The 26,216-nt window shown below is 42.2% G+C and overlaps 1 protein-coding gene across 3 annotated transcripts; it reads left to right on the plus strand.

Annotated features, from left to right (window-relative positions):
- The first annotated feature begins 14,927 nt into the window (after positions 1-14,927).
- LOC106613644 (disabled homolog 2) lies at positions 14,928-25,852 on the plus strand. Of its 3 annotated transcripts, none has more exons than XM_014216124.2 (10): positions 14,928-15,122; positions 15,444-15,559; positions 17,529-17,674; positions 19,953-20,051; positions 21,073-21,204; positions 21,480-21,569; positions 21,732-21,788; positions 21,993-22,055; positions 22,235-22,304; positions 24,370-25,852. In XM_014216124.2, the coding sequence occupies exons 1-10, from the start codon at positions 15,010-15,012 to the stop codon at positions 24,765-24,767; spliced, it is 1,284 nt and encodes a 427-aa protein (XP_014071599.1). In that variant the 5' UTR covers positions 14,928-15,009; the 3' UTR covers positions 24,768-25,852. The 3 variants fall into 3 exon arrangements, with proteins under 3 accessions (XP_014071599.1, XP_014071600.1, XP_014071601.1); XM_014216125.2 differs by having other exon boundaries at positions 14,932-15,122; positions 21,732-21,779; XM_014216126.2 differs by having other exon boundaries at positions 15,108-15,204.
- Positions 25,853-26,216: the final 364 nt, after the last annotated feature.

A 26,216-nucleotide genomic window follows, 5' to 3' on the forward strand; every position in this document is an offset into this window, starting at 1 on the left:
TTAGAGCATGGTTAAGTTATTAATTACACTTTGGATGGTGTATAAATACACCCAGTCACTGAAAAGATACAGGCGTCATTCCTAACTCAATTGCTGGAGAGGAAGAAAACCACTCAGGCCAATGGTGACTTTAAACAGTTGCACAGTTTAATGGCTGTGACCAACAACATTGCAGTTACTCTGCAATACTAACCTAAATGACAGAGGGAAAAGAAGAAAGCCTGTACAGAATGGCAATATTCCATAACATGCATCCTGTTTGCAATAAGGCACAGAAGTAAAACTGCTAAAATGGGGCAAAGAAATTAACTTTATGTCCTGAATACAATCAATCAATCAAATGTATTTATAAAGCCCTTTTTACATCAGCAGATGTCACAAAGTGATATACAGAAACCCAGTCTAAAACCTAGAGAGGAACCAGGCTCTGAGGGGTGGCCAGTCCTCTTCTGGCTGTGCCGGGTGGAGATTATAAGAGTACATGGCCATTTAAGGCCAGATTGTTCATCAAGATGTTCAAATGTTCAGAGATGACCAGCAGGGTCAAATAATAATCACAGTGGTTGTAGAGGGTGCAACAGGTCAGTACCTCAGGAGTAAATGTCAGTTGGCGTTTCATAGCCGAGCACTCAGAGGTTGAGACGGCAGGTGCGGTAGAGAGACAGTCGATAACAGCTGGTCCGGGACAAGGTAGCACGTCTGGTAAACAGGTCAGGGTTCTCTAGCCGCAGGCAGAACAGTTGAAACTGGAGCAGCAGCATGACCGGGTGGTCTGGGGACAGCCAGGAGTCTTCAGGCCAGGTCCTCGGGTCCTCCTGAAGGGGAGGGGGCGAGGGAGAAAGAGAGAATTAGAGGGACCAAACTTACATTCACACAGGACACCAGATAAGACAGGAGAATTACACCAGATATAACAGACTGACCCTAGCCCACTGGCAGATAGACTATTGCAGCATAGATATTGGAGACTGAGACAGGGGTGGGTCGCGGGACACTGTGACCCCGTCCAACAATACCCCCGGACAGGGCCAACCAGGCAGGATATAACCCCACCTATTTTACCAAAGCACAGCCCCCACACCACTAGAGGGATATCAACAGACCACCAACTTACTACCCTGAGACAAGGCTGAGTATAGATCTCCTCCACCGCACAAGCCCGAGGGGGCGCAAAACTGGACAGACCACACTCAATCATAGGATCTACTGAAGAGATGAGTCTTCAGTAAAGACTTAAAGGTTGAGACCGAGACTGCGTTTCTCACATGGATAGGCAGACCATTCCATAAAAATGGAGCTCTATAGGAGAAAGCCCTGCCTCCAGCTGTTTGCTATAGAAATTCTAAAGAATAATAAGGAGGCCTGCGTCTTGTGACCATAGCGTACGTGTAGGTATGTACGGCAAGACCAAATCGGAGAGACAGGTAGGAGCAAGCCCATACAATGCTTTGTAGGTTAGCAGTAGAACCTTGAAATCAGCCCTAACCTTAACAGGAAGCCAATGTAGAGAGGCTAGCACTGGAGTAATATGATACTTTGTTTTGATTCTAGTCAGGATTCTAGCATTCGTGTTTAGCACTAACTGAAGTTTATTTTGTGCTTTATCCGGGTAGCCGGAGAGTAGAGCATTGCAGTAGTTTAATCTAGAAGTGACAAAAGCATGGATTAGCCTTTCTGCATAATTTTTTGACAAAAAGTTTTTGGTTTTTGCAATGTTACGAAGACGGAAAAAAGCTGTCCTTTAAATATTCTTGATATGTTCGTCAAAAGAGAGCTCAGAGTCCAGAGTAACACCGAGGTCCTTCACAGTTTTATTTGAGACGAATGTACAACCATCAAGATTAATTGTCAGATCCAACAGCAGATCTATTTGTATCTTGGGGTGTCTCTGTTTTGTCCGAGTTTAAAAGTGAAACATTTGCCGCCATCCACTTCCTTATGTCTGAAACACAGGCTTCCAGGGTAGGCAATTTTGGGGCTTCACCATGTTTCATTGAAATGTACAGCTGTGTGTTGTCCGCATAGCAGTGAAAGTTGACATTGTATTTCCGAATTACATCACCAAGAGGTAGAATATATAGTGAAAACAATAGTGGTCCTAAAATGGAACCTTGAGGAACGCTGAAATGTACAATTGATTTGTCAGAGGACAAACCATCCACAGAAACAAACTGATATCTTTCCGACAGACAAGATCGAAACCAGGCAAGAACTTGTCCATGTAGACCAATTAGGGTTTCTAATCTCTCCAAAAGAATGTGGTGATCGATGGTGTCAAAATCAGCACAAAGGTCTAGGAGCACAATGACAGATGCAGAACCTTGGTCTGACGCCAATTAAAGGTAATTTACCACCTTCACGAATGCAATCTCAGTGCTATGATGGGGTCAAAAACCCAACTGAAGCATTTCATATACATTATTTGTCTTCAGGAAGGCAGAGAGAGGAATGCGAGATTCAATATAGGCCGATAGTTAAAAAAGAAATCCCGGTCGATGTTTGGCTTTTTCAAGAGAGGCTTTATTTGGTACACATCCGGTGGATAGGGAGCCATTTATTATGTTCAACATAGGAGGACCAAGCACAGGAAGTAGCTCTTTCAGTAGTATAGTTGGAATAGGGTCCAGTATGCAGCTTGACGGTTTAGAGGCCATGACTATTTTCATGAATGTGCCAAGAGATACAGGATAAAAAAAACTTGAGCGTCTCCATTGATCCTAGGTCCAGGCAATTCTGTGCAGACTCAGGATAACTGAGTTTTGGAGAAATACGCAGATTCAAAGTGGAGTCCGTAATTTGTATGATCTTTTCATTAAAGAAGTTCATGAATTTATCACTGCTGAAGTGTTCTTACTCACCTCAATTAGGTTGGAAAAATAAGATGATTGAGCAGCAGTGAGGGCTCTTCGATACTGCACGTTACTGTCTTTCAAAGCTAGTCAGAAGACTTCGAGTTCGGTGGAGCACCATTTCCGGTCCAATTTTCTGGAAGCTTGCTTCAGGGCTCTGGTATTTTCCGTATACCAGGGAGCAAATTTCTTGTGACAAATGTTTTTGGTGTTTAGGGGTGTGACTGCATCTAGGGTATTACGCAAGGTTAAATTAATATCCTCAGTTAGGGGATTAACAGATTTTTGTACTCCAACATCCTTGGGTAGATGGAGGAAGTCTGGAAGGACATCTAGGAATCTTTGGGTTGTCCGAGAATTTATAGCACGGCTTTTGATGATCCTGGGTTGGGGTCTGAGCAGATTATTTGTTGTGATTGCAAACGTAATAACATGGTGGTCCGATAGTCCAGGATTATGAGGAAAAACATTTAGATCCACAATATTTATTCCACGGGACAAAACTAGATCCAGGGTATGAGTGTGGCAATGAGCAGGTCCGGAGACATGTTGGACAAAACCCACTGAGTCAATGATGGCTCCGAAAGCCTTTTGGAGTGGGTCTGTAGACTTTTCCATGTGAATCACCAAAAATGTGTATATTATCTGACATGACTACAAGGTCCGATAGGAATTCAGGGAACTCTGTGAGGAACACTGTATACGGCCCAGGAGGCCTGTAAACAGTAGCTATAAAAAGTGATTGAGTAGGCTGCATAGATTTCATGACTAAAAGCTCAAAAGATGAAAACGCTGTCTTTTTGTTGTTGTTGGTAAATTGAAATTTGCTATCATAAATGTTAGCAACACCTCTGCCTTTGAAGGATGCGCGGGGGATATGGTCACTAGTTTATCCAGGAGGAGAGGACTCATTTAACACACTAAATATATCAGGCATGAGCTATTTTTCAGTCAGGCCAATCACATAAAGATTATGATCAGTGATTCGTTAATTGACTATGACTGCCTTAGAAGTGAGGGATCTGACATTAAGAAACCCTATTTTGAGATGTGAGACATCACAATCTCTTTCAATAATGACAGGAATGGAGGAGGTCTTTATTCCAGTGAGATTGCTAAGGCGAACACCTCCATGTTTTGTTTTGCTCAACCTAGATCGAGGCACAGACAAGGTCTCAATGGGGATACCCGAGCTGACTATGCTGATTGTGCTAGTGGCAGACTCCACTAAGCTGGGAGGCTGGCTAACAGCCTGCTGCCTGGCCTGCACTTTGTCTCATTGTGGAGCTAGAGGAGTTAGAGCTCTGTCTATGTTCATAGATAAGATGAGACCCCACCCCTGCAGTGAGGATGGAGTCCATCACTCCTCAGCAGGCCAGGCTTGGTCCTGTTTGTGGGTGAGTCCCAGAAAGAGGGCCAATTATCTACAAATTCTATCTTTTGGGAGGGGCAGAAGACAGTTTTCAAAGCGTTATGTTTGGGACAAATCCAAAACATCACTGAGTATCACTCTTCATATTTTTGAGAATAGTGGTGGCTGCATCATGTTATGGATACTGTATGCTTATCATTGGCAAGACTAGCAAGTTTTTTTAATAAAAATAAATGGAATAGAGCTAAGCACAGGCAGAATCCTAGAGAAAAATCTGGTTCAGTCTGCTTCCCAACAAACAATGGGAGACTAATTCAATAACCTAAAACACAAGGCCAAATATACACTGTAGTAGCTTACGAAGACAACATTGAATATTCTTGAGTGGCCTAGTTACAGTTTTGACTTAGGGTGCGTACGGAAAAATCACTGGCTATCTACTCCGATTTCAGAGTACCCTCGTCTGAGTGTGCCAGAGCGCAGAATAACTGCTGAATTTACAAATGCTCCACACCCGTTGAATATGGCCGGTGTCAGTAAACGTCTGCAAAAAAATCATAATTAAATTGTTGCCAGCAGCACAGTTACAGTCACCAATGCTCTGGATAACATGAAAACAGCCTAGCCAGCTCTACTATGGTGAGTAAAATGGTCAGAGTGAGGTGTTCTCTCATTTGTGTCTGGAAGTAGCTAGCCAACGTTAGCCAGTTAGCTTGGGTGCTTGACTGCTGTTGTGAGGTCAGAACGCTCAGATCAACCCTAGTCCTCAGCCAGAGCGTCCAGTGTGTGCTCTGAACGCTCCAAGAGCGAAACGCTCTGAATATACTAATGTACAATCTGACAACACTCTGAATTTACGAACGCCCAGAACGCACTCTGAGCACGCTCTCTGAGCACTCCAGATTGAATTTATGAACACACCCTTAAATCGGCTTAAAAATCTATGGCAAGACTTGAAAATGGCTGCCTCGCAATGATCAACAACCAACTTGACAGAGCTTGAAGATTTTTTTAAAGAATAATATGCAAATATTGTACAAAATATTTCTGTATTTCATTTCAATAAATATGCAACATTTTCTAAAAACATGTTTTCACTTTGTGTTTATGGGGTAATGTGCGTAGATGGGTGAGAAAAAATCTATTTAATCCATTTTGAATTCATAAGCTGGGCTACTGATAACTTGCTAGTCTTTTTTTATATACGGTATGTGTCATGTACATTTCCTAGGAGCACTGTAAACTCTTGGGCTTGTTATAACTTATAATGACATATTATGGGCCATGTGTTTGAAGGTTTATTGAAGACTTGTTACATTTCCATCATATAGACCGACCAGGTGAATCCAAGTGAAAGCTATGGTCGCTTATTGATGTCACTTGTTAAATCTACTTCAATCAGTGTAGATGAATGGGAGGAGACAGGTTAAAGAAGGATTTTCTAAGCCTTGAGACAATTGAGACATGGATTGTGTGTGTGTGCCATTCAGAGCATGAATGGGCAAGACAAAAGATTTAAGTGCCTTTGAAAGTGGTACGGTAGTAGGACCCAGGCACACCGGTTTGTGTCAAGAACGGCAATGCTGCTGGGTTTTCCACGGTCAACAGTGTTCCGTGTGTATCAAGAATGGTCCACCACCTAAAGGACATCCAGCCAACTTGAAACAACTGTGGGAAGCATTAGAGTCAACATGGGCCAGCATCCCTGTGGAACGCTTTCGAAGCCATGTAGAGTCCATGCCCCACTGAACTGAGGCTATTTTGAGAGCAAAAAAGGGGGGGAGGGGGGCTGTTCATAATGTTCAGGGATGCTGTTATTAATGTTTTGTACACCCATTGCATAGTCATACTACATGTAGGCCTACGTGTCTTTTCTTTACGTTTGCTCTACAGATCAGATTGTTTCATCTGAGTGGTATTTACTGTATGTATACCAGTATGGCATGGTGTTCAGTTTAGTATTCAAAATTAACCATTTGCATGCCATTTCATGTACTTTGTCAGATGGATAATATTGTATTCTGTATAAGGAAAGGGGGATACCTAGTCAGTTGTACACCTGAATGCATTCAACTGAAATTTGACTTCTGCATTTAACCCAACCCCTCTGAATCAGAAAGGTGCGGGGGGTTGCCATAGTCGACATCCATGTCCACTGCCTTGCTCAGGGGCAGAATGACAGATTTTTACCTTGTCAGTTCGGGGATTAGATCTGGCCCAACGCTCGAACCACTAGGCTACCTGTCTACGGCCTACCTGCCTTATAGATCTCCCTAGAAGAATTTGCATGCGTTGATACTGACCATTGTGCTGTTATGCCCAACCATAACATGAGTTAAGACTGGACAGTAGATTTTCATGTTCATACATTTGCATGATAAAGCCAATTTTAAGATGTCATCACCACTTGAAATTGATACTGTCACGGCTGCTCCCGCTCTTCCTTCCAGGCGCTCGAGGGCACCAGGCTCCCCAGCATTACGCACTCCTGCCATCATCATTACGCACACCTGTCTTCCCCCCGTCACGCGCGTCAGTGATTATTGGACTCACCTGGACTCAATCTCCTCTGTCGTTACCTTCCCTATATCTGTCTGGTGCCCGGCTCTGTTCCCTGCTTCTGCATTAATGTTCATATGTCCTTGTATACCCGTGTGCTGACGATGTTTCTGTCCTGTTACCTGTCTGTTCCTATTAAATATTTGACTCCCCGTACCTGCTTCTCATCCCCGGTGTCGGTCCTTACAGATACAGTGCATTCAGAAAGTGTTCAGACCCCTTGACTTTTTTCAAAATTTTTTACGTTACAGCCTTATTCAAAAATGTATTCAATTGTTTTTTCCCCTCATCAATCTACACACAATACCCCATTCAGGCCAAAGAGTTCAATCTTGGTTTCGTCAGACCAGAGAATCTTGTTTCTCATGGTCTGAGAGTCCTTCAGGTGCCTTTTGGCAAACTCCAAGCAGGCTGTCATGTGCCTTTTACTGAGGAGTGGCTTCCGTCTAGCCACTCTACAATAAAGGCCTGATTGGTGGAGTGCCGCAGAGATGGTTGTCTGTCTGGAAGGTTCTCCCATCTCCACAGAAGAACTCTAGAGCTCTGTCAGAGTGACCATTGGGTTCTTGGTCACCTCCCTGACCAAGGCCCTTCTCCCTCGATTGCTCAGGTTGGCCGGGTGACCAGCTCTATGAAAAGTCTTGGTGGTTCGAAACTTCTTCCATTTAAGAATCATGGAGGCCACTGTGTTCTTGGGGACTTTTAAGACATTTTTGGTACCCTTCCCCAGATCTGTGCCTTGACACAATCCTGTCTCTGATCTCTACGGACAATTCCTTCGACCTAATGGCTTGGTTTTTGCTCTGACATGCATTGTCAACTGTGGGACCTTATATAGACAGGTGTGTGCCTTTCCAAATCATTTCCAATCAATTTAATTTATCACAGGTGGACTCCAATCAAATTGTAGGAACATCTTAAGGATGATCAATGGAAACAGGATCCATCAGAGCTCAATTTCGAATCTCATAGCAAAGGGTCTGAATACTTATGTAAATAAGGTATATATATATATATATATATATATATATATATCTTGTGGCATACCAGGGGGTTTGGTCAAAACGTTTACACAGATCAGACACGGACAGAGTAGGATTAGCTCGGTTTCAAGGGTGTTTATTTGAATAACAAACCAAAAGAAAAGGTCTCCCCCATGAGACCCTCTCCGGGATACCGTCTTCTATGCTCCGTGTCTTGCTGTATCCTGTGGTGAACAAAAATTGAACTCCCTCCTTTTACCTCTGGAACCGTCCCCAACTATAAGGGAGTAACCTTTCTTCCTCCAGTCCCTTCTCCTGCGTGCTGCCCTTTTGCCCCCCCTTAGCTCTGTCGGGGAGGGGATTGTCATCAGTCCGACGTATGTCTCCCTTCTCGATAGGGCATCCGCTTTTCCATGCTTCGCCTCTGACCTGTGCACAACAGAAAAAGAGAAGCGTTGAAGGGACAAGAACCACCTGGTGAACCGATCGTTTGTGTCCTTTCCCCTGGCCATCCAGACCAGGGGAGCATGGTCCGTGACCAGGGTGAAGTTGGTACCTAACAGGTAATACTTGAGAGTGTCTAGCGCCCACTTCACCGCTAGACATTCTTTCTCAACAATAGAGTACTTTTTCTCTCTGGGTATCAGCTTTCGGCTTATGTACATGATGGGTTGCTCTTCCCCATCGTGTATCTGGGACATAACGGCCCCTAGTCCCGTGTCACATGCATCCGTCTGGACCAACATCGGCAGCTGGAAATGGGGTGTTACGAGAATTGGATGGGAGCACAGTGCTTCCTTCAGGCGCCTGAACGCCGCTTCTGTCTTGTCTGTCCTTTTCACTGTTTTCGGGAGGCGGGCCCTGGTTAGATCGGTGAGGGGGGAAGCTATAGCCGCAAAGTTGGGGATAAACCGGCTATAGTATCCTGCCAGTCCCAGGAAGGACTTGAGCTGTGTCTTGGTACGTGGAACGGACCAGTCAGGTACCGCATGAACCTTCCTCTCCTGGGGCTTGACGTTCCCCTGTCAGATCAAATACCCCAGGTACTCCACCTCCTCGAACACTAGTTTGCATTTCTTGGGGTTCGCTGTCAACCCGGCTTGTCTGAGCGCGTCCAGCACTTCCTGGAGGCGCGTCAGGTGCTCTTCTCAACCTTGGCTGTGGATGATGATATCATCCAAATAGGCCGCTGCGTACTGCTGGTGGGATCGAAGTACTTTGTCCATCAGGAGCTGGAATGTGGGCGGGGCTCTGTGGAGACTGAACAGGAGCACCCGGTACTGATATAGTCCGTCTGGTGTCGAAAATGGCGTCTTCCCCCGGGAGGAGGCTGCCAACGGTACCTGCCAATATCCTTTAATCAGGTCAAGGGTGCTGATGTACCGGGCCTTTCCCAATCGGTCGATGAGCTCGTCCACCCTTGGCATGGGGTAGGCGTCGAACAAGCTGATGTCGTTCACACCCCGGAAATCATTACAGAAGCGCAGGCTACCGTCCCGTTTGGGCACCAACATGATGGGGCTGCACCATGCACTGTGGAACTCTTCAACGACCCCCTTACTTCGGGCCTCAGGAATCCGATATGGATTCTTTCGTACCGTTTCCCCAGAACGGGTACGGATGTGGTGTTCAATGAGGGTCGTGTGGACCGGCTTCTCGGAGAACACCGCCATGTTCCGATCAACGAGCTTCCTGAGCTCTTGCTTCTGGGCCGGGTCGAGGTCCTGATTGCTCAGGACCACCACTGGTACCGTTGGCGTCCTGGGACCCGACCATAACACGGCCAAGGCTGTCCTCTTGTGCCACTTCTTCAACAGGTCCACGTGGTAAATCTGTCGGGGTTTCCATCTCCCCGGCTGCCGTACGCGGTAATTGACAGGTCCTAGCTTCTCTATCACCTCGTATGGCCTGTGCCACGTTGCCAGTAACTTACTTTTGGCTGTGGGGATTAAGACCAACTCAGGAACACCCTGTCTCCCACCTGGAATTCTCGGGGCTGGGTTCCCCGATTGTAGACCAGGGGCCTGTTGCACAAAACTAGGATAAGGGATTAAGCCAGGATATCTTGGTGATCCTGGCTCAATTGATCCGTAATCCGGTTGCACTAAAGATGGATAGGGGGCAGGAGGATATGTTATGGTATAAATTACCATGGAGATTTATTCTGTGGAGCTAGCCTGCTCCAGACCAGGCTAAATTCCAGGATCTATTTAATCTCATCCCTAATGTCAGTCAGCAGTCACCACAAATGGAAACCAATAGTTATTTCACTGCTCACTATACATTGTTATCACATAACTAGACCCACTGTCATTATTTAAACGTTTGTGATCATTAATTTCAATGATTTTGGATAAAAAATAATTTTTAGATTATGTTGCTATCATTAGATAATTTACAGTTTCCCATAGACTATAAGGCTATATATAAAATGATAGAATATTAGGGCCACAGAGGGGAAAAAAACACAAGTAATAATATTGTAACCGGTTGTTTTAAAGGAGGACAGTTGTTAAAATGACAGATGTGGGGCATTTCGTGAAATTGTACTTCAGTATGGTTTCATAAACAAAGACATGCTGATGTGCCAGAATATTAAGTATCACATTGTCATAAGTATCAAAACTGTAAAAACAATATGTAGCTTTTCTGCAGAAAGAACCAGCCTCATAAATTTATGACTTTATCCTTTTTCTTCAGTGTGGCCCTAGTACTCTGTCATATAAACAAATACACATTCCATATGAATATAAAAACACAATGTGTAACATTATGTTCCTTTATTGAATAAGGACAAAACAAAGCAGGTAAACCATCAGCTCCTTTCGAAACTGAAGTCACAGTGACTACAAGATGGAAAGCACAGAATCCAAGCATATTATACAAAATGATACATACACATTCAAAGGTCTGTATATAACACACCCTGCATGTCTGCACACTAAAATAAATGCAGGACAAATCCATACACATCAACTGAACAGACAAATGAATGGATGCAGTAGCCTCCCTGCAGCCTTGTATTACACACAGTATACCGCACAAACATCATAAGAGGCCAAATTCGTAAAAAAACGAACCCAAAAAAACCCAATTCCTCTGCCACCGCAGGACATATTTAACCAAAATTGAAAGCACACATACTAACTAAAATAATTCAACACATATTGGTCCCTCAGCAGCCGACCACTGTCGTCATCAGGGAAGATTGCCGGATTGTCCCAGTCCATGGCTGGTGGCACTCTGGGGGCCCTCTCCTTCCTCAGGCAGGCCACATTGTGGAGGACAGCACAAGCCACAGTAATATCACATGCCCTAACAGGGCTGACCCTTAATTTGTGAAGGCAGTGAAAGCGTGCCTTCAGGAGGCCAAAGGTCATTTCAACTCTGGCCCTGGTCCTGGCATGGGCATGGTTGTAGGCCTGCTGTGCTTCCTGGGGGTCTGTGAAAGGTGTCAGGAGAAAAGGCTGGCAGCCATACCCCCTGTCTCCCAGCAGCACACCAGAGAATTCACCTGTCAACACAAAATCTCATCATTACTACCTCATAAACACAGTGATATTCTTGACACAGCCATGATGGTTATAAATAGGGGTTGTGTGGCTTACCTTGTGATAGGCACTGATAGATTTCAGAGGCCCGAAAGATTCTGGAGTCATGGACTGAGCCAGGCCATTTTGCCACAACATTGCTGATCACACAGTCAGCATTGCAGACCATCTGAAATCATAAGATGAGGAATATTACACCAATCAATGCACATCACTGGCAATGCAGAGTGTTCGTCAATGGACAATATCAAAAAGTTATGTTCACCTGAACATTAATGCTGTGAAAGGATTTCCTATTCACAAAATCGGCCTCATGGGCACCTGAGGGGGCTTTTATCCTTATGTGTGTGCAGTCCACTGCACCAATGACATTGGGGAAACCTGTCACACAAAGTAATGAGTATCCTACTATGTGTTAACAGTTGTCCTGTAATTTGTAGATCCTCTTACCTGCAATCCTATAGAACTCCTCTTTGATGTCACAGAGTCTTCTGTGGCCAGGGAAGGAGATGAAGACATCTGCTAATGCTTTGATAGCCAGACACACACTCCTTATTGTGCGGCAAATTGTGGCCTTGTTCAGCTGTTCTGCATCCCCCACTGAGTACAGGAAGGCTCCACTAGAAAAAAAGCGCAAGGCCACACAAACCATTTGCTCCACACTCAGTGCATGGCTCCGTGCAGTGCGGTGCTTAATCCTGGGACCCAGTAGTCTGCATAGATACCTGATGCCATCTGCAGAAAACCTGTATCTTTCATATAGATGGTCATCAGGGAAGGCCAGTGGGTCCAACCGGTCCCTGAAGACCCTTTCTCGCCTGAAGGCTCTCCTCAGCACAAGTGCTTCTTCATCCACCACATCTCGCACGAATGGGCATGCCATTGTCAGAGCAGAAAGGAACACACAATTTTGGGCCTTCATATAGGCTAGTGGCCACACCTGGTGCTGGGGGGTGGGCAAAAGAGGGCGATGCCTTATAACGATGACTTGGTTGTACTGATTGCTGGGAAAATAAAAAAACCTTAGAAAGATGCCACCGTCCTGTGTGCTCACAATAAGAGCTCATATGTCATGGCTCACTTGACTTTACGAGAATATACCTAATTTTTATTTTGAGCTGTGTCATCTTCTTGGAGCTGGGGGAGGAAAGAAAAATAATGATTAATACATTTGTGTTACAGTTAGCATACAGTGTACATTGAAGGCATATCTCACCTCCCTCTCAAGTTTTTTTATTTCAAGGTCCAGTTTCCTAATTGTCCTCTTTTTATTTCGGACTCCAGTGCAAGATTTTCCATCTTTTTCTTCTTGTACTGAATGTCTATGTCTGCCAGTTCTATTTGGCGCCGGAGGTGGTTGCCATACAACTTTCTGATAGCTTGTGAGCTCTGTGAACACAATACAATTAGCGCAGCTGGAATTTGGCAGGATGTGGTGTCCTTTTATTAATACGCACTATGTTGCCAGGCTGGTTTTCCCACTGTATAGCATCTGGGTCCTGTAAAAGAAATTAGATTTTTTGATTTTGATGAGGACTCCTCACCATTGTAGAGTAAATAGTACTTTCACAGTCTTAACATGATACCTCATGCCTTCTGGAATCCAGAGAGATGGTCTCCTCCTCATCATCGTCTCCATCATGTGCTGTTGCTGCTGCACTGGGGCCTTCACCCTATCACATTTAATCGGATTCATATTGAAGCTAGTAGACAAGACATGCCAGGCCTACAGTATGCCTTTGATGGAGTACTCACTGGATCAGCATCGTCTGGTGCTTGTGCTGGTGGCTCTAACAGGAACACAGTGCTGCCAGACACTGCAAGGCAATAGGTAAACCAAAGTCAGACAGTCCAAATTGATTCAATATGAATGTGGTTGTATCCCATGTAGAGATGGAAGGACATACCTTGAATGAAGCGGGTGGCATCTTGGGAGGAACCTATGCTCGTCTCTTTCCCCCCAGGGATCCCCTCTAAGACGGGCCTGCCTTTATTTAGCTCCAAGGCCATGTCCTCTGCTGGGGTAAGGTCAGCCTTTGGTGACCCACCACCCGTGCCTTGTCTGTGGGTATTCTTTTTCACTGCTAAAACAGTACAGACAATGTGTGAGCAGGCACCTTCTGGGTACAATATATGCTTGTGCTTTGTTAAATATTAGTCAGGGACCATACCATTCTGCAGAATGTTCTTGTACTTGATTTTGACCTGCTGCCATGTCCGTTTTGGCCCGTTCATGTTTAATCTACACACACACACACACACACACACACATTTAATGGAGTCACACTGCAAAAAATTACTTGGTATTTTTGTCTTGTTTTCAGTAAAAATATCAAAAAATCTATCATAGCTTTATACAGTGTGATGGAGTTACTTTACACAATTTCACTCATATCTGTAGTGCATTTCAATTAAAAATTTAACCGTTTCATAATTACAGTACAACTGCATTTTTGGAGATGTGAATTAAATATTTGAATTGTAATTGTGATGTTTCAGCGGAGCGGTGACTGTGTAATTGTGCACTACTTACGCATTCAGGCGGTCTGCAATACTTTGCCACGCTTTTTCTCTTTGCTTTATCACTCTGGCGGTGTTGCCTTTCTTCTTAATTATATATTTTACCTCCTCGTATGCCTCCATGAGGATTTGTGCTTCCGACGGGGAAAAGTACGCGGCTCTAGTTGCCATGGTAAATCAGTTAATCTGTGATCTGTGGCGGGGTCTATTTGAGTGAGCCGTGAGCGCGCACCTATCCAGGATTGGTTTCACCTGGCTTAATGAATCCGTGTCTGCTCATCCTGGCTTGGTCTTTGTGCAACCAATTAAGCCTGGACGCACATGTTTTGGCTTCATTGAGCTCAGCTGAGTCATTTATCCCGGATGTCTTAATTCTACTTTTGTGCAACAGGCCCCTGGGCTTGGGCGCGTTGGGCCTTCTCCATATGTTCCCTTACCACTGGCTATATGGCTGTCATCCGCTTCTTCATCGTCTCCACGTGCTTGACCACGCTGCGTAAGTGGGTCGGTTGGGCTTCCCAGACCTCCTTGGCGAGGTCCAGTAGGCTGCGTGGCCTCCTCCCATAGAGGAGTTCGAAAGGGGAAAAACCAGTGGAGGACTAGGGTAATTCTCAGATTGAGAACATTAGGTGGGGTAGTAGCTGGTCCCAGTTCTTCCCGTCCTGCTCGATGACCTTCCGCAACATTTATTTGAGTGTTTTATTGAACCACTCGACCACCATAAACTCATAAACTCAGGAACTCGTTCGGGATTCCCACCCGGCTAAAGAGGTGGAACAGCATTTCTAAAAATCTTGTCATTATGGGATATTTTGTGTAGATTGCTGAGGAAGAAATGTAAGAATGAGGCTGTTATGTAACAAAATGTGGAAAAAGTCAAGGGGTCTGAATACTTTCTGAAGGCACTGTAAATGCTGTATACTCTGTGTATGAGTAGTATGGGAGATGGGCTTCAACATTCCAGTGTGTTTTTGAGCTGACCACCTGACATTTTCATTCTATTTAATATGTGGTAAGACTGGCTTAGCATTGCTACACCAGTTTAGCCCTTATGACCTTTCGATTGTTACTTCTTTCATTACTGATGTCAATATCACCTGAAAGATTATGCTGTTGGTGGGAATTACAGCAACTCCGTTGAAGAGTTCAAAAGTATTTTATTGCAACGCCAGCGGATGTTAATACATCACCAGCGAGGCATCTTTCTGACCTTTGGCTCCAAGACATTTCACACGGCTTTGAGGCTCGAGTCGAGCCAAAGAGTAGAAAGGAACAACATCCTTAGCAGGTGAGATGTATGTCTTTCTCAAGGCTTGGACAGGGAGAAAGAGATTTACATTGTTAAATGACTAATGAAAGGTTTTAATGAGGTTTGTTGAAACGATCCTTCATGTATGTTTATATTGCAAATGTTCTAATTACTTATAAGTACAGCTATCTACTTTCAGCATTTACCTAGACTGAATTAATTTGTCCAATCTCTACTTTTTTGGCAATGTCCAGGTTTTGTTCTAACGTGTAGTCTTCCACTGAATTACATATGATGTGTTTTTGAAGCAGATTGAGCTTCTCTCGTAATATCTCTATCCCCTATTACATTTCTAAACAGTTGCAAGCAGCACATCATTATGGAGACAGACCAAGAGGTTTGCAAGGCAGCTGCGAGCTGTCCAGCTCCAAGACAAGGACCCGTCAAGACTGGCTGGCTGTCCTCCAACAAGAGGGGTAAGGGACTGTGTCCATTCTAAGTATCATGGGTCCGATCTACCACTGCTGAAATTAATCTAGTTTCTTCTGGAAAGTAATTTACCAGAGTAAATAGATGTTATGTTTTTTTCCTGAAATGTAATTTTCCATTACTTTTGGCAGTTAGCATGCATATTATTACTGAATATTACGTAATACTACTTGAATGTTTTACAAACTAGTAGGGTATTTACAAGAGGCTGAGAGATGGCTCTTTAGATTAATAAACTGATAAATTACTGGTCATTGAGGGTTCCTTTCCAGGACACAGAGTTAAAATTAGTCCTGAACTAAAAAACTATCAGTGGAGATTCTAAACTGTGTCCCGCAAACTGGCCCTGAATGTCTTAAAATCAACATCAAATCAAATTTTATTGGTCACATACACGAGATTAGCAGATGTTATTGCAGGTGTAGCGAAATGCTTGTGCTTCTAGCTCCGACAGTGCAGTAATATCTAACAAGTAATATCTAACAAATTACACAACATATACCCAATACCCACAAATCTAAGTAGCAATGAACTAAGACTATATACATATGGATGAGCGATGTCAGAGCGGAACGGACTAAGATACAGTAAAATAGTATAGAATACAGTATATACATATGAGATGAGTAATGCCAGATATGTAACATTAAGTGACTAAGATACCGTAGAATAGTATAGAATACAGTATATACATTTGAGATGATTAATGCAAGATTTGTAAACATTATTAAGTGACTAAGATACCGTAGAATAGTATAGAATACAGTATATACATATGAGATGAGTAATGCCAGATATGTAAACATAATTAAAGTGACTAGTGTTCCATTCCTTAAAGTGGCCAGTGATTTCTAGTCTATGCCTATAGGCAGCAGCCTCTAATGTGCTAGTGATGGCTGTTTAACAGTCTGATGGCCTTGAGATAGAAGCTGTTTTTCAGTCTCTCGGTGCCAGCTTTGATGCACCTGTACTGACCTTGCTTTCAGAATGGTAACGGGGTGAACAGTCAGTGGCTTGGGTGGTTGATGTCCTTGATTATCTTTTTGGCCTTCCTGTGACATCGGGTGCTGTAGCTGATCTCATTAGGTGTTTCTGAATACAAAAACATTTGTTTAAGCAAACACACACGACTAGGAGAATCTTAGCCAAAATGTAAACATAAATGTTGTATTTACTACATTGTTTGTTATTCATAAACCTCAAATATGTTAAAAATTAACCAATAAGAGCAAAGTTAGTTTTTGTAGAATTGTATCACTTTTGATGAGTTCGAATTTTGTGCTGCCATAAAATGCCAATTTTATCATTCTCACAAATAAATGCTCAAGAAATTTGTACTTCACAGTTCTATGCAACCAATGTTTTATAGAATCCTCAAGTCTTAGTAGAATATGGTACAAAGTTGCTAATTGGCTATAATGCTAAAGTTGTCTGTAATGAGATTTGAACACACAACCTTTGGGTTGCAGCAACCCAGTTGCCAGACTTTCGAGCTATTTGTCCACCCATCCACCCTGACCAACCACCCTACTTTCATTTTTGCCTCAAGTAACCTTCTGTCTTATGCAACCATACCAAACATAACATATCATACTAATTTGAGAGTCCCGGATTGTCCTTTACTATGTTACGTCAAGTCTATGAGACCAGACTGGTTAAAAATCCAACCTTTGTCACAAATACACTCTCTCTCACACCCATAAACAGGTCATTGCGATTCCAGGAAGCATGAAAATAAAACATTGACTACTAGGCTACAAGGATAGTCAGGAGCTCTCTCTTGGATGAGCCAAATGCTGCCTCAGCATCAGCATAAACCACTATAGTACTCACTGTCTGTGGGAGCAACCACTAACTCCCTGACTGACTCATGTTGTGGTGGGTTAAGTCCAATGGTCCTGTGGTTAGTTCCACTGTCATCCCCGTTATGCCTCATTTACTCCCTCATGTTCTCAGGCCCCCCAGTACCCAAGCCGCCATCTGATGGGATCTCTCGTTTCCAAGGAGATGGGGTTCGCTATAAGGCCAAGCTAATTGGCGTGGACTACGTCCCAGCGGCCCAGGGAGATAAGATGTGTTTGGACTCCATGATGAAACTCAAGGTAGAGCAGACTGTGGGAAAGAGTCCACTCTATTTCTTGCTGTACATAGCCATTTATTGAAAGTAGCGATGTTAGATGTGTCATCAGTCACTAGAATGAGGAAGTTATGTGGTCAGTTAGTGTCAGCTATCATATGAGAAAATGATATCCTGTTTGTTTCCAAAAATATCTTCTCGACAGCTAGTCTTCCTGGGGTCCGACACATAATGAAAAAGACATCACAGACAAAAACATTTTACAATTTACATACATTTTAAAACATTCACATAGACATTAAAGACACACACACACATATGTGTATATATATATATATATATATACAGTTGAAGTCGGAAGTTTACATGCACTTATGTTGGAGTCATTAAAACTCGTTTTTCAACCACTCCACAAATTTCTTGTTAACAAACTATACTTTTGGCAAGTCGGTTAGGACATCTACTTTGTGCATGACACAAGTAATTTTTCCAACAATTGTTTACAGACAGATTATTTTACTGATAATTCACTGTATCACAATTCCAGTGGGTCAGAAGTTTACATAAACTAAGTTGACTGTGCCTTTAAACAGCTTGGAAAATTCCAGAAAATGATGTCATGGCTTTAGAAGCTTCTGAAAGGCTAATTGACATCATTTGAGTAAATTGTAGGTGTACCTGTGGATGTATTTCAAGGCCTACCTTCAAACTCAGTGCCTCGTTGCTTGACATCATGGGAAAATCAAAAGAAATCAGCCAAGACCTCAGAAAAAAATTGTAGACCTCCACAAGTCTGGTTCATCCTTGGGAGCAATTTCCAAATGCCTGAAGGTCCTGTGTTCGTCTGTAGAAACAATAGTATGCAAGTATAAACACCATGGGACCACGCAGCCCTCATACCGCTCAGGAAGGAGACGCATTCTGTCTCCTAGAGATGAACATACTTTGGTGCGAAAAGTGCAGATCAGTCCCAGAACAACAGCAAAGGACCTTGTGAAGATGCTGGAGGAAACAGGTGTAAAAGTATCTCTATCCATAGTAAAACGAGTCCTATATCGACATAACCTGAAAGGCCGCTCAGCAAGGAAGAAGCGACTGCTCCAAAACCACCATAAAAAGCTAGCCTACGGTTTGCAACTGCACATGGGGACAAAGATCGTACTTCTTGGAGAAATGTCCTCTCGTCTGATGAAAGAAAAATAGAACTGTTTGGCCATAATGATGATCGTTATGTTTGGAGGATAAAGGGGGAGGATTGCAAGCCGAAGAACACCATCCCAACCGTGAAGCACGGGGATGGCAGCATCATGTTGTGGGGGGTGCTTTGCTGCAAGAGGGACTAGTGCACTTCACAAAATAGATGGCTTCATGAGGAAGGACAATTATGTGGATATATTGAAGCAACATCTCAAGACATCAGTCAGGAAGTTAAAGCTTGGTCGCAAATGGGTCTTCCAAATGGACAATGACCCCAAGCATACTTCCAAAGTTGTGTCAAAATGGGTTAAGAACAACAAAGTCAAGGTATTGGAGTGGCCATCACAAAGTCCTGACCTCATCTTATAGAAAATGTGTGGGCAGAACTGAAAAAGTGTGTGCGAGCAAGGATGCCTACAAACCTGACTCAGTTACACCAGCTCTGTCATTTAGGAATGGCCCGAAATTCATCCAACTTATTGTGGGAAGGTTGTGGAAGGCTACCCAAAACGTTTGACCCAAGGTAAACAATTTAAAGGCAATGCTACCAAATACTAATTGAGTGTATGTAAACTTCTAACTCACTGGGAATGTGATGAAAGAAATAAAAGCTGAAATAAATCATTCTCTCATTCTCTCTTCACATTCTTAAAATAAAGTGGTGATCCTAACAGACCTAAGACAGGGAATTTTTTACTAGGATTAAATGTGAGGAATTGTGAAAAACTGAGTTTAAATGTATTTGGCTAAGGTGTATGTAAACTTCCGACTTCAACTGTATATATACAGAGCTGGTAACTGAGTCAGGTTTGTAGGCCTCCTTGCTCGCACACGCTTTTTCAGTTCTGGCCACAAATTTTCTAAATGTACTTAAAAATTACTTGTGTCATGCACAAAGTAGATGTCCTAACCGACTTGCCAAATCTATAGTTTGTTAACAAGAAACTTGTGGAGTGGTTGAAAAACGAGTTTTAATGACTCCAACCTAAGTGTATGTAAACTTCCGACTTCAACTGTATATACACAACTAAAGGCATACCAATTTAGATTCACATTTTTCTCAATTGTGTGTGCGTGTTTGTGTTTGCATGTGGGTGTGAACACAGGGCCAGGAGGTGGCAGGCAGGAACCAGGGACGACACAAGCAGAGGGTGTGGCTGAAGGTGTCCATTACTGGTGTGAAAATCTTAGATGAGAGGACTGGGGTAAGTCAGTGCTGATACTGCAAGACTCCACAAACTGTGATCTCGGCTCCCATGTGTAGTTTAATGCTTAATGGTTCAACCCTTAAGTCTTCATCAGATCAAACCTAATTTTGCAGGCAGACGTGCCTATAATGCATATATTCGTAAATCTGGCATCAGCATCTGAGATTTAGGTTGGACCAATTGAGGCATTGATTGCAGCCTGCTTTCTGATTTAAATGTGGTCTGTGGATTTAGTAAAACATTATGATTTTACTTTTTTTTTTAAATGACCCCAGACCTCGCTCGAACGTCTAAATCCTGATGTATGTCGACATTATAATGGATATATATTTAGAAATAACTGCCCTTTTTTCCAGCACGCAAATGTATATTTATGAAAAATAAGTGGGAGGCCCACAGAAGATAGGATGGGAAGACTATCCAGGTAAACTGAGAGGATATAGGGGCACTAAACTAAGGACTTTAATGTCTCTCTTAGGCACGATAACATGAAGCAGGACATACTATCAGATTTAATTATGAGGAATAGGATTGAGTTCTGGGAAGATATATATATATTTTATAAGATTATGGACCTAATCCAGATTTGTTGGGGTATGTAATGCTGTAGGTAATGCTGTGGGCACATTGATATTATAGATAATATTTAAGAACCATTTCAGAGAAATTGCTTCTTTTTCAATTGTGTTATTTATTATATATCATGAAAAATGACCATGAGAGAAACCAGTCTTCTGCTATTTTGAGGTACAGCATATCAGTAATAATGTTTGAAAATGACAGATATCCCAAAATCCTGACCTTCAAATGGCTACCTTGTCCTTTTCTCTTGAAAGAACTAGTACATTCTTAGGATGACAGAGGGCCATATTAGAACACTAACCTTCGCCTTCTTTACACGGATATAACCACTTTCATCAAGAGGTGCTCTCTAGTTGCAGACGACATAATGTTTACATCGCTGACTGTCTGGCTGCTATATCCATTCCACTGTCATCCCATTGTGTTCACAATATAGGTTGTGGAGTATGACCACGAGAGGGGGAAGATAAACTCCCTGACAAAGGATGAGTCAGACCCTAGAGCCCTCTCCTACATCTACGATCATGAAGGCGCCTACACTCTGTTCTACATCAAGATGGCCAATTTGGTAAGTGGTTTTGATCTGATCCAAAGATCCAGAGATGATCCATAATCGCAGTAAATACATATCTTGTTAGTACAGTATATTAATTATGAGTATGTCTTTTGGACATGCACCATAATTCTGTCTGGAATTCAATCATTTGCAGGATTTATAGAAGATTTCAACTCTGCACTTTCAGAAGTGTGTTTAATTTGTACAGCAGTGCAATGATTGAATTCTTGGCTAAAATCCTATATCAAATCAGAAGTGTAATTGACTTTTGGTTTCTTATGGAACAGGCTGACCCTGTCCTTGATGATATCAAAGAAGTCTGCCAAAGCCCAGTAACACAAGAGGACCAAGTCATAAAGGTCAATAAACCAGTAGAGGTGAGGATAAACTACACTTACTGTTGTCCAAAAGTTTGTATTGGCAATTTTTCTGCTAACCATTTTAGGGATGTCCTGGTATATATACATATGTGGTCTCTATAATGGCCAGGGTGCCTTTTGATAACAATCCCTTGCTTCTCAATTATTATATGTCTCTAGGATGCTGTCGCCTTACTGCTTCTTGATGAGAAAATAGCTTCTCCAAAGGTAAGGAGAGTGAGTAACTGCAGAAGGCCTTTTCCTAATATGGAACAAACCAATGTTGTAGTTTTTGTATGGTAAAACCAAGTTAGATAGATAGATTGACAAATAATATTATTGCATACTCAAATATTCTAGCTACTGTACATCATCTCAATTGCCAACATGAGATATAAAATTAGATAATCTTTGGACATAATGTTAACTTCTCATTTGAAGGGCCTGGATGACTTTGAAATGTTAAATTCCATGCCTAGCTCTCCGTCAGGGCAACCAAAGCAGGTAATGGACACATTTGATGGTATTTTATCAACTTTAACAATTTATATGGTTTTATATGGTAGGCCTAGGCAAACCCACCAGTCATTAACTTTCAGCAGGTGGCAGACTTGTTCTTTGTGAATGTTACATTGAGCAGCGATGACAGAATCCTGTCTACTTGTTGTGGTTTGTTCCCACAGATCTCATCCAGGGACGAGCTGATGGACATCTTCACTTTCCCCAGTCAAAACTCTGACATGAATCAACCAGGTGAGTTATTACCCAGCAAACATATCATGGTTCCCTATACTTTCTCAGAATGTTAACACCTCAAAAAGATACAAGTGGTAAGCTAAAGAACTTCCCAGATGATAGAGGTTTCCAAATATGTCTCCATTACATCACTAATATGTCACCTTTGATATACAGAAAATGTAATGAAGGGGCAAATCTGTATCATAGTTTTAGAAATAACTTTCATGGGATATTCTAATGATAACCTTTGCTGCCTGAGGGCCATGTTGGGACTCAACCTGGTCTCAGAACATTTCGTATTATTCTGTACATAAATCCGAGATATACATTTAGTATGATATGTTATGTTTCGTATGGTATGTATTAATTTGTTGATGTCCATCAACCATTTCATATGATATGTTAGGAATTACAATTCGCATTATATGTTAAGAATTAGAAAAACGTACAATATGTTACTCATTTGAAAAACGTATGATATGTTACAAATTCTAGCTAGGTGCTAGGTGGCCAACGTTAGCTAGCTGGCTAACGTTAGCTAGGCTAGGGGTTAGGGTTAAGGTTACGTTTAGGAGTTTAGTTAAAGGGTTAAGGTTAGGGGAAGGGTTAGCTAAAAGGATTAGGATTAGGGTTAGCTAACATGCTAAGCAGTGGTGGAAAAAGTACCCAATTGTCATACTTGAGTAAAAGTAAAGATACCTTAATAGAAAATGAAGTAAAAGTGAAAGTCACCCAGTAAAATACTTGAGTACTATTTTGGTTTTACATATAGTTAAGTATCAAAAGTAAAAGTATAAATATTTCAAATTCCTTATATTAAGAAAACCAGACAGCACATTTTCTTGTTTTTTAAATTAACGGATAGCCAGGGGCACACTCCAACACACAGACATCATTTACAAATTAAGCATGTGTGTTTAGTGAGTCCACCAGATCAGAGGCTGTATGGATGACCAGGGATGTTCTCTTGATAAGTGGGTGAATTTGACTATTTTCCTGTCCTGTTAAGTGTAACCGATATGAAATGGCTAGTTAGTTAGCAGTGGTGCGCGCTAATAGCGTTTCAATCAGTGACGTCACTCGCTCTGAGACTTGAAGTAGGGTTTCCCCTTGCGTTGCAAGGGTTGCGGCTTTTGTGGCGCGATGGGTAACGATGCTTCGTGGGTGTCAGTTGTTGATGTGTGCAAGGGTCCCTGGTTCGAGCCCAGGTTGGGGCGAAGAGAGGGGCGGAACCTACACTGTTACATAAGCATTCAAAATGTAACGAATACTTTTGGGTGTCAGGGAAAATGTATGGAGTAAAAAATATATTATTTTCTTTAGGAATGTAGTAAAGTAAAAGTTGTCAAAAATATAAATAGTAAAGTAAAGTACAGATACCAAAAAAAACTACTTAAGTAGTACTTTAAAGTATTTTTACTTAAGTACTTTACACCACTGATGCTAAGCAATTGCAAAGTAGCTAAAAAGAAGTAAGTGTTTGAAAAGTTTCTAATTAGCTAAAGTTGTCTGTTATGAGATTCGACCTCCCAACCTTTGAGTTACTAGATGTTCGCCCACCCATCCACACCAACCAACCACCCTACTTTTGCTTTTATCTTAAGTAACCATCTGTCTTATGTAACTATACCAAACATAACATATCATCTGATTTTATTATCCCGGATTTATATTTACTATGTTATGTTTAGTCTATGAGACCAGGCTGTGGGACTACACTGCAACATTACCTAAATTCAAGGAATGTTGACTGTTTGCTGGGTAGTAACATTGGAATAATAAAAGTCACATCATTGGCAATGTAACATGGCTTCATTTCAAACCTTGACTCATTAAGAATTTAGGCAGTATATGTATATATCCATCCAGACCACCGCCACTAAACAACCTGCTTCTCTGACATACATGTTTTAAGTTATGTCCACATTGTAAGCAGGCAATAATTACATTCTAGTTCATATGACCAGCGCAATAATAGACTCCAATCCTATTTTTTGAACCGGAAAGTGTAGCGTGGACATAGCTAGCATCACAAGGAGAATGCTTTGCCACTTTTAATATACCTTCTGATTTCTTCAAGGATCTCCACAGTCTCTGTCAGTTCCTCAGATATTTCCCACCTTCCCTGGTCAGCCGATCACTGTTGCATCATTCGTCTCACCTCCTGTTTCAATACCCTGGTGTCAGCAAGGCCCCCCCCCAACTCTCTCACCCAGTTTAAATGGATCCTGGGGGGCTCCGGCCCCCTGGCCTTCCCAGCCCAACATGACTGGATGGATCCCGGGGCCGGGTGGCATGATGCCCTATGGAGGCCCCCAGCTGCAGGGGTACGGAGTGAACCCACAGCCAGGGGTTATGTGGGGTCAGAACACAATGAGCTTTCCCACCTCTGCCCCAAACTACACGCCCTACAGGGCAGAGGGACTCCAGCAGCAGCCCGGCTCTCCTACCACCAACAATAAACCAGCCCAAGGATGAACTGGCTTAGAGAGCCAATGAAATGTCCCTGTTGTCTTCATGTCTGTATGCTTGGCATTGTCAGGGTCGGTTTACAGAACGGGCACGCAGGGCACGACCTTATATGCCCCCTGAAGTTCGGGGGTCCCCAGATAGCATATTATAGCAAAATGTGTGGAATTACAGAAAATGTGCTTTAAAACTGCAACTTTTTCTCTCAGCCTCATGGCAAAATGTGAACAATAGCATGAGATGAGCTATAAAACAGAACATTCTTCTCTCTGACCCATGGCAAAAAGTGTAGAATTGCAGGAAATTTACTTTACAACTGCAAGATTTTCTCATAGCCTCATAACACAAGGTATAGAATAGCATTATAAAACGACACATTTTTTAAGGAAGTTAGCAGTTTTCCTATAAAAAAAATCTGGATGCACCAAATGCAGTAGTCCGGCCCTGTGCATTGTCTTTCTAGTACTTAGTAGTGCCTTTTCCATATGTATGTATTCCGTATTCCATTCCGTATGTATGAATCTGTTTACTAGGGTGCAGTTCTACATTGCTTTTGATAATGTACATTTGTGAATTTGAGCTCAACAGCAATTATATCTGTAGATTGTTCAGTAGACTTGACTTTTTTTGACAGAATCATTTAGATGAAGAAGTAAGATGAAAATTAAATTCAAATGCTGTAGTTTTGGAGGGATCTCACAGAGCTGAACATGTTTACAATTCTGAGAATTCACATGAAAGACAAATTTGACATTCTTTTTAAATGTATTTTCTCCATCTATGTAAACAAGATAATGTGGTTATGTTTATGTTCTAGAAAGTGAATTCCATGCATGCTGTGGATCTCATGATGGGATGAGTGTTCATAAATCATGTTTGTGTAGATATTTAAATCAAGTAATGAGGGTTGAATAGATTTATGAGTATCTCAGCTCCATTTTGGATTAAATGGGTATTAGGCCTACTGATAATGTTAAAAAAGTACTCGTTTTTCAAGAGGAACATACACTTTGTAATGGTAATCATATCAAAAGACAGCCATGGAAATAAATTGTGTCATGGATTTCATAATAAAAATGAATATTTTACGGTAATTTTGCCTACAGATTCATCATCTTATGATCTAAATGAACACCCCCATCTACTTTCTGATTTAGCATTGGGGACATCCATTGAGTAACAGACGGAACAATATAGCGCAGCATACTTGAATGGCACCCAAAATACGAGTTCAACATGGACCACCTAATTTTCATCTAAATTGGAGTTAAACTTCACACGTACAAAGATGGTAAGATATCACTTAAACATTGATGAAAAGATATAGAAAAACATGCAAAAGATGAATACTATTGAACAATACTAGATTAATACTCTTGGACAGCCTATGCATAGGCTATAATAAAATGGGGATATAAGTTTGCTGTAGCGCATTAATAGCTACGTTTACACAGGCAG

The sequence above is a fragment of the Salmo salar genome, chromosome ssa10, assembly GCF_905237065.1.
Source record: "Salmo salar chromosome ssa10, Ssal_v3.1, whole genome shotgun sequence".
In the NCBI taxonomy this organism is placed as follows: Eukaryota; Metazoa; Chordata; class Actinopteri; order Salmoniformes; family Salmonidae; genus Salmo; species Salmo salar.

Excerpts from the sequence above, each read along its gene's own strand:
- LOC106613644 (XM_014216124.2), top strand. The coding sequence starts at position 15,010 with ATGTTAATACATCACCAGCGAGGCATCTTTCTGACCTTTGGCTCCAAG. Across the intron at positions 15,560-17,528 it reads GCTGTCCTCCAACAAGAGGG|GCCCCCCAGTACCCAAGCCG; the intron begins GTAAGGGACTGT and ends TCATGTTCTCAG. Across the intron at positions 22,305-24,369 it reads CTCTGACATGAATCAACCAG|GATCTCCACAGTCTCTGTCA; the intron begins GTGAGTTATTAC and ends GATTTCTTCAAG.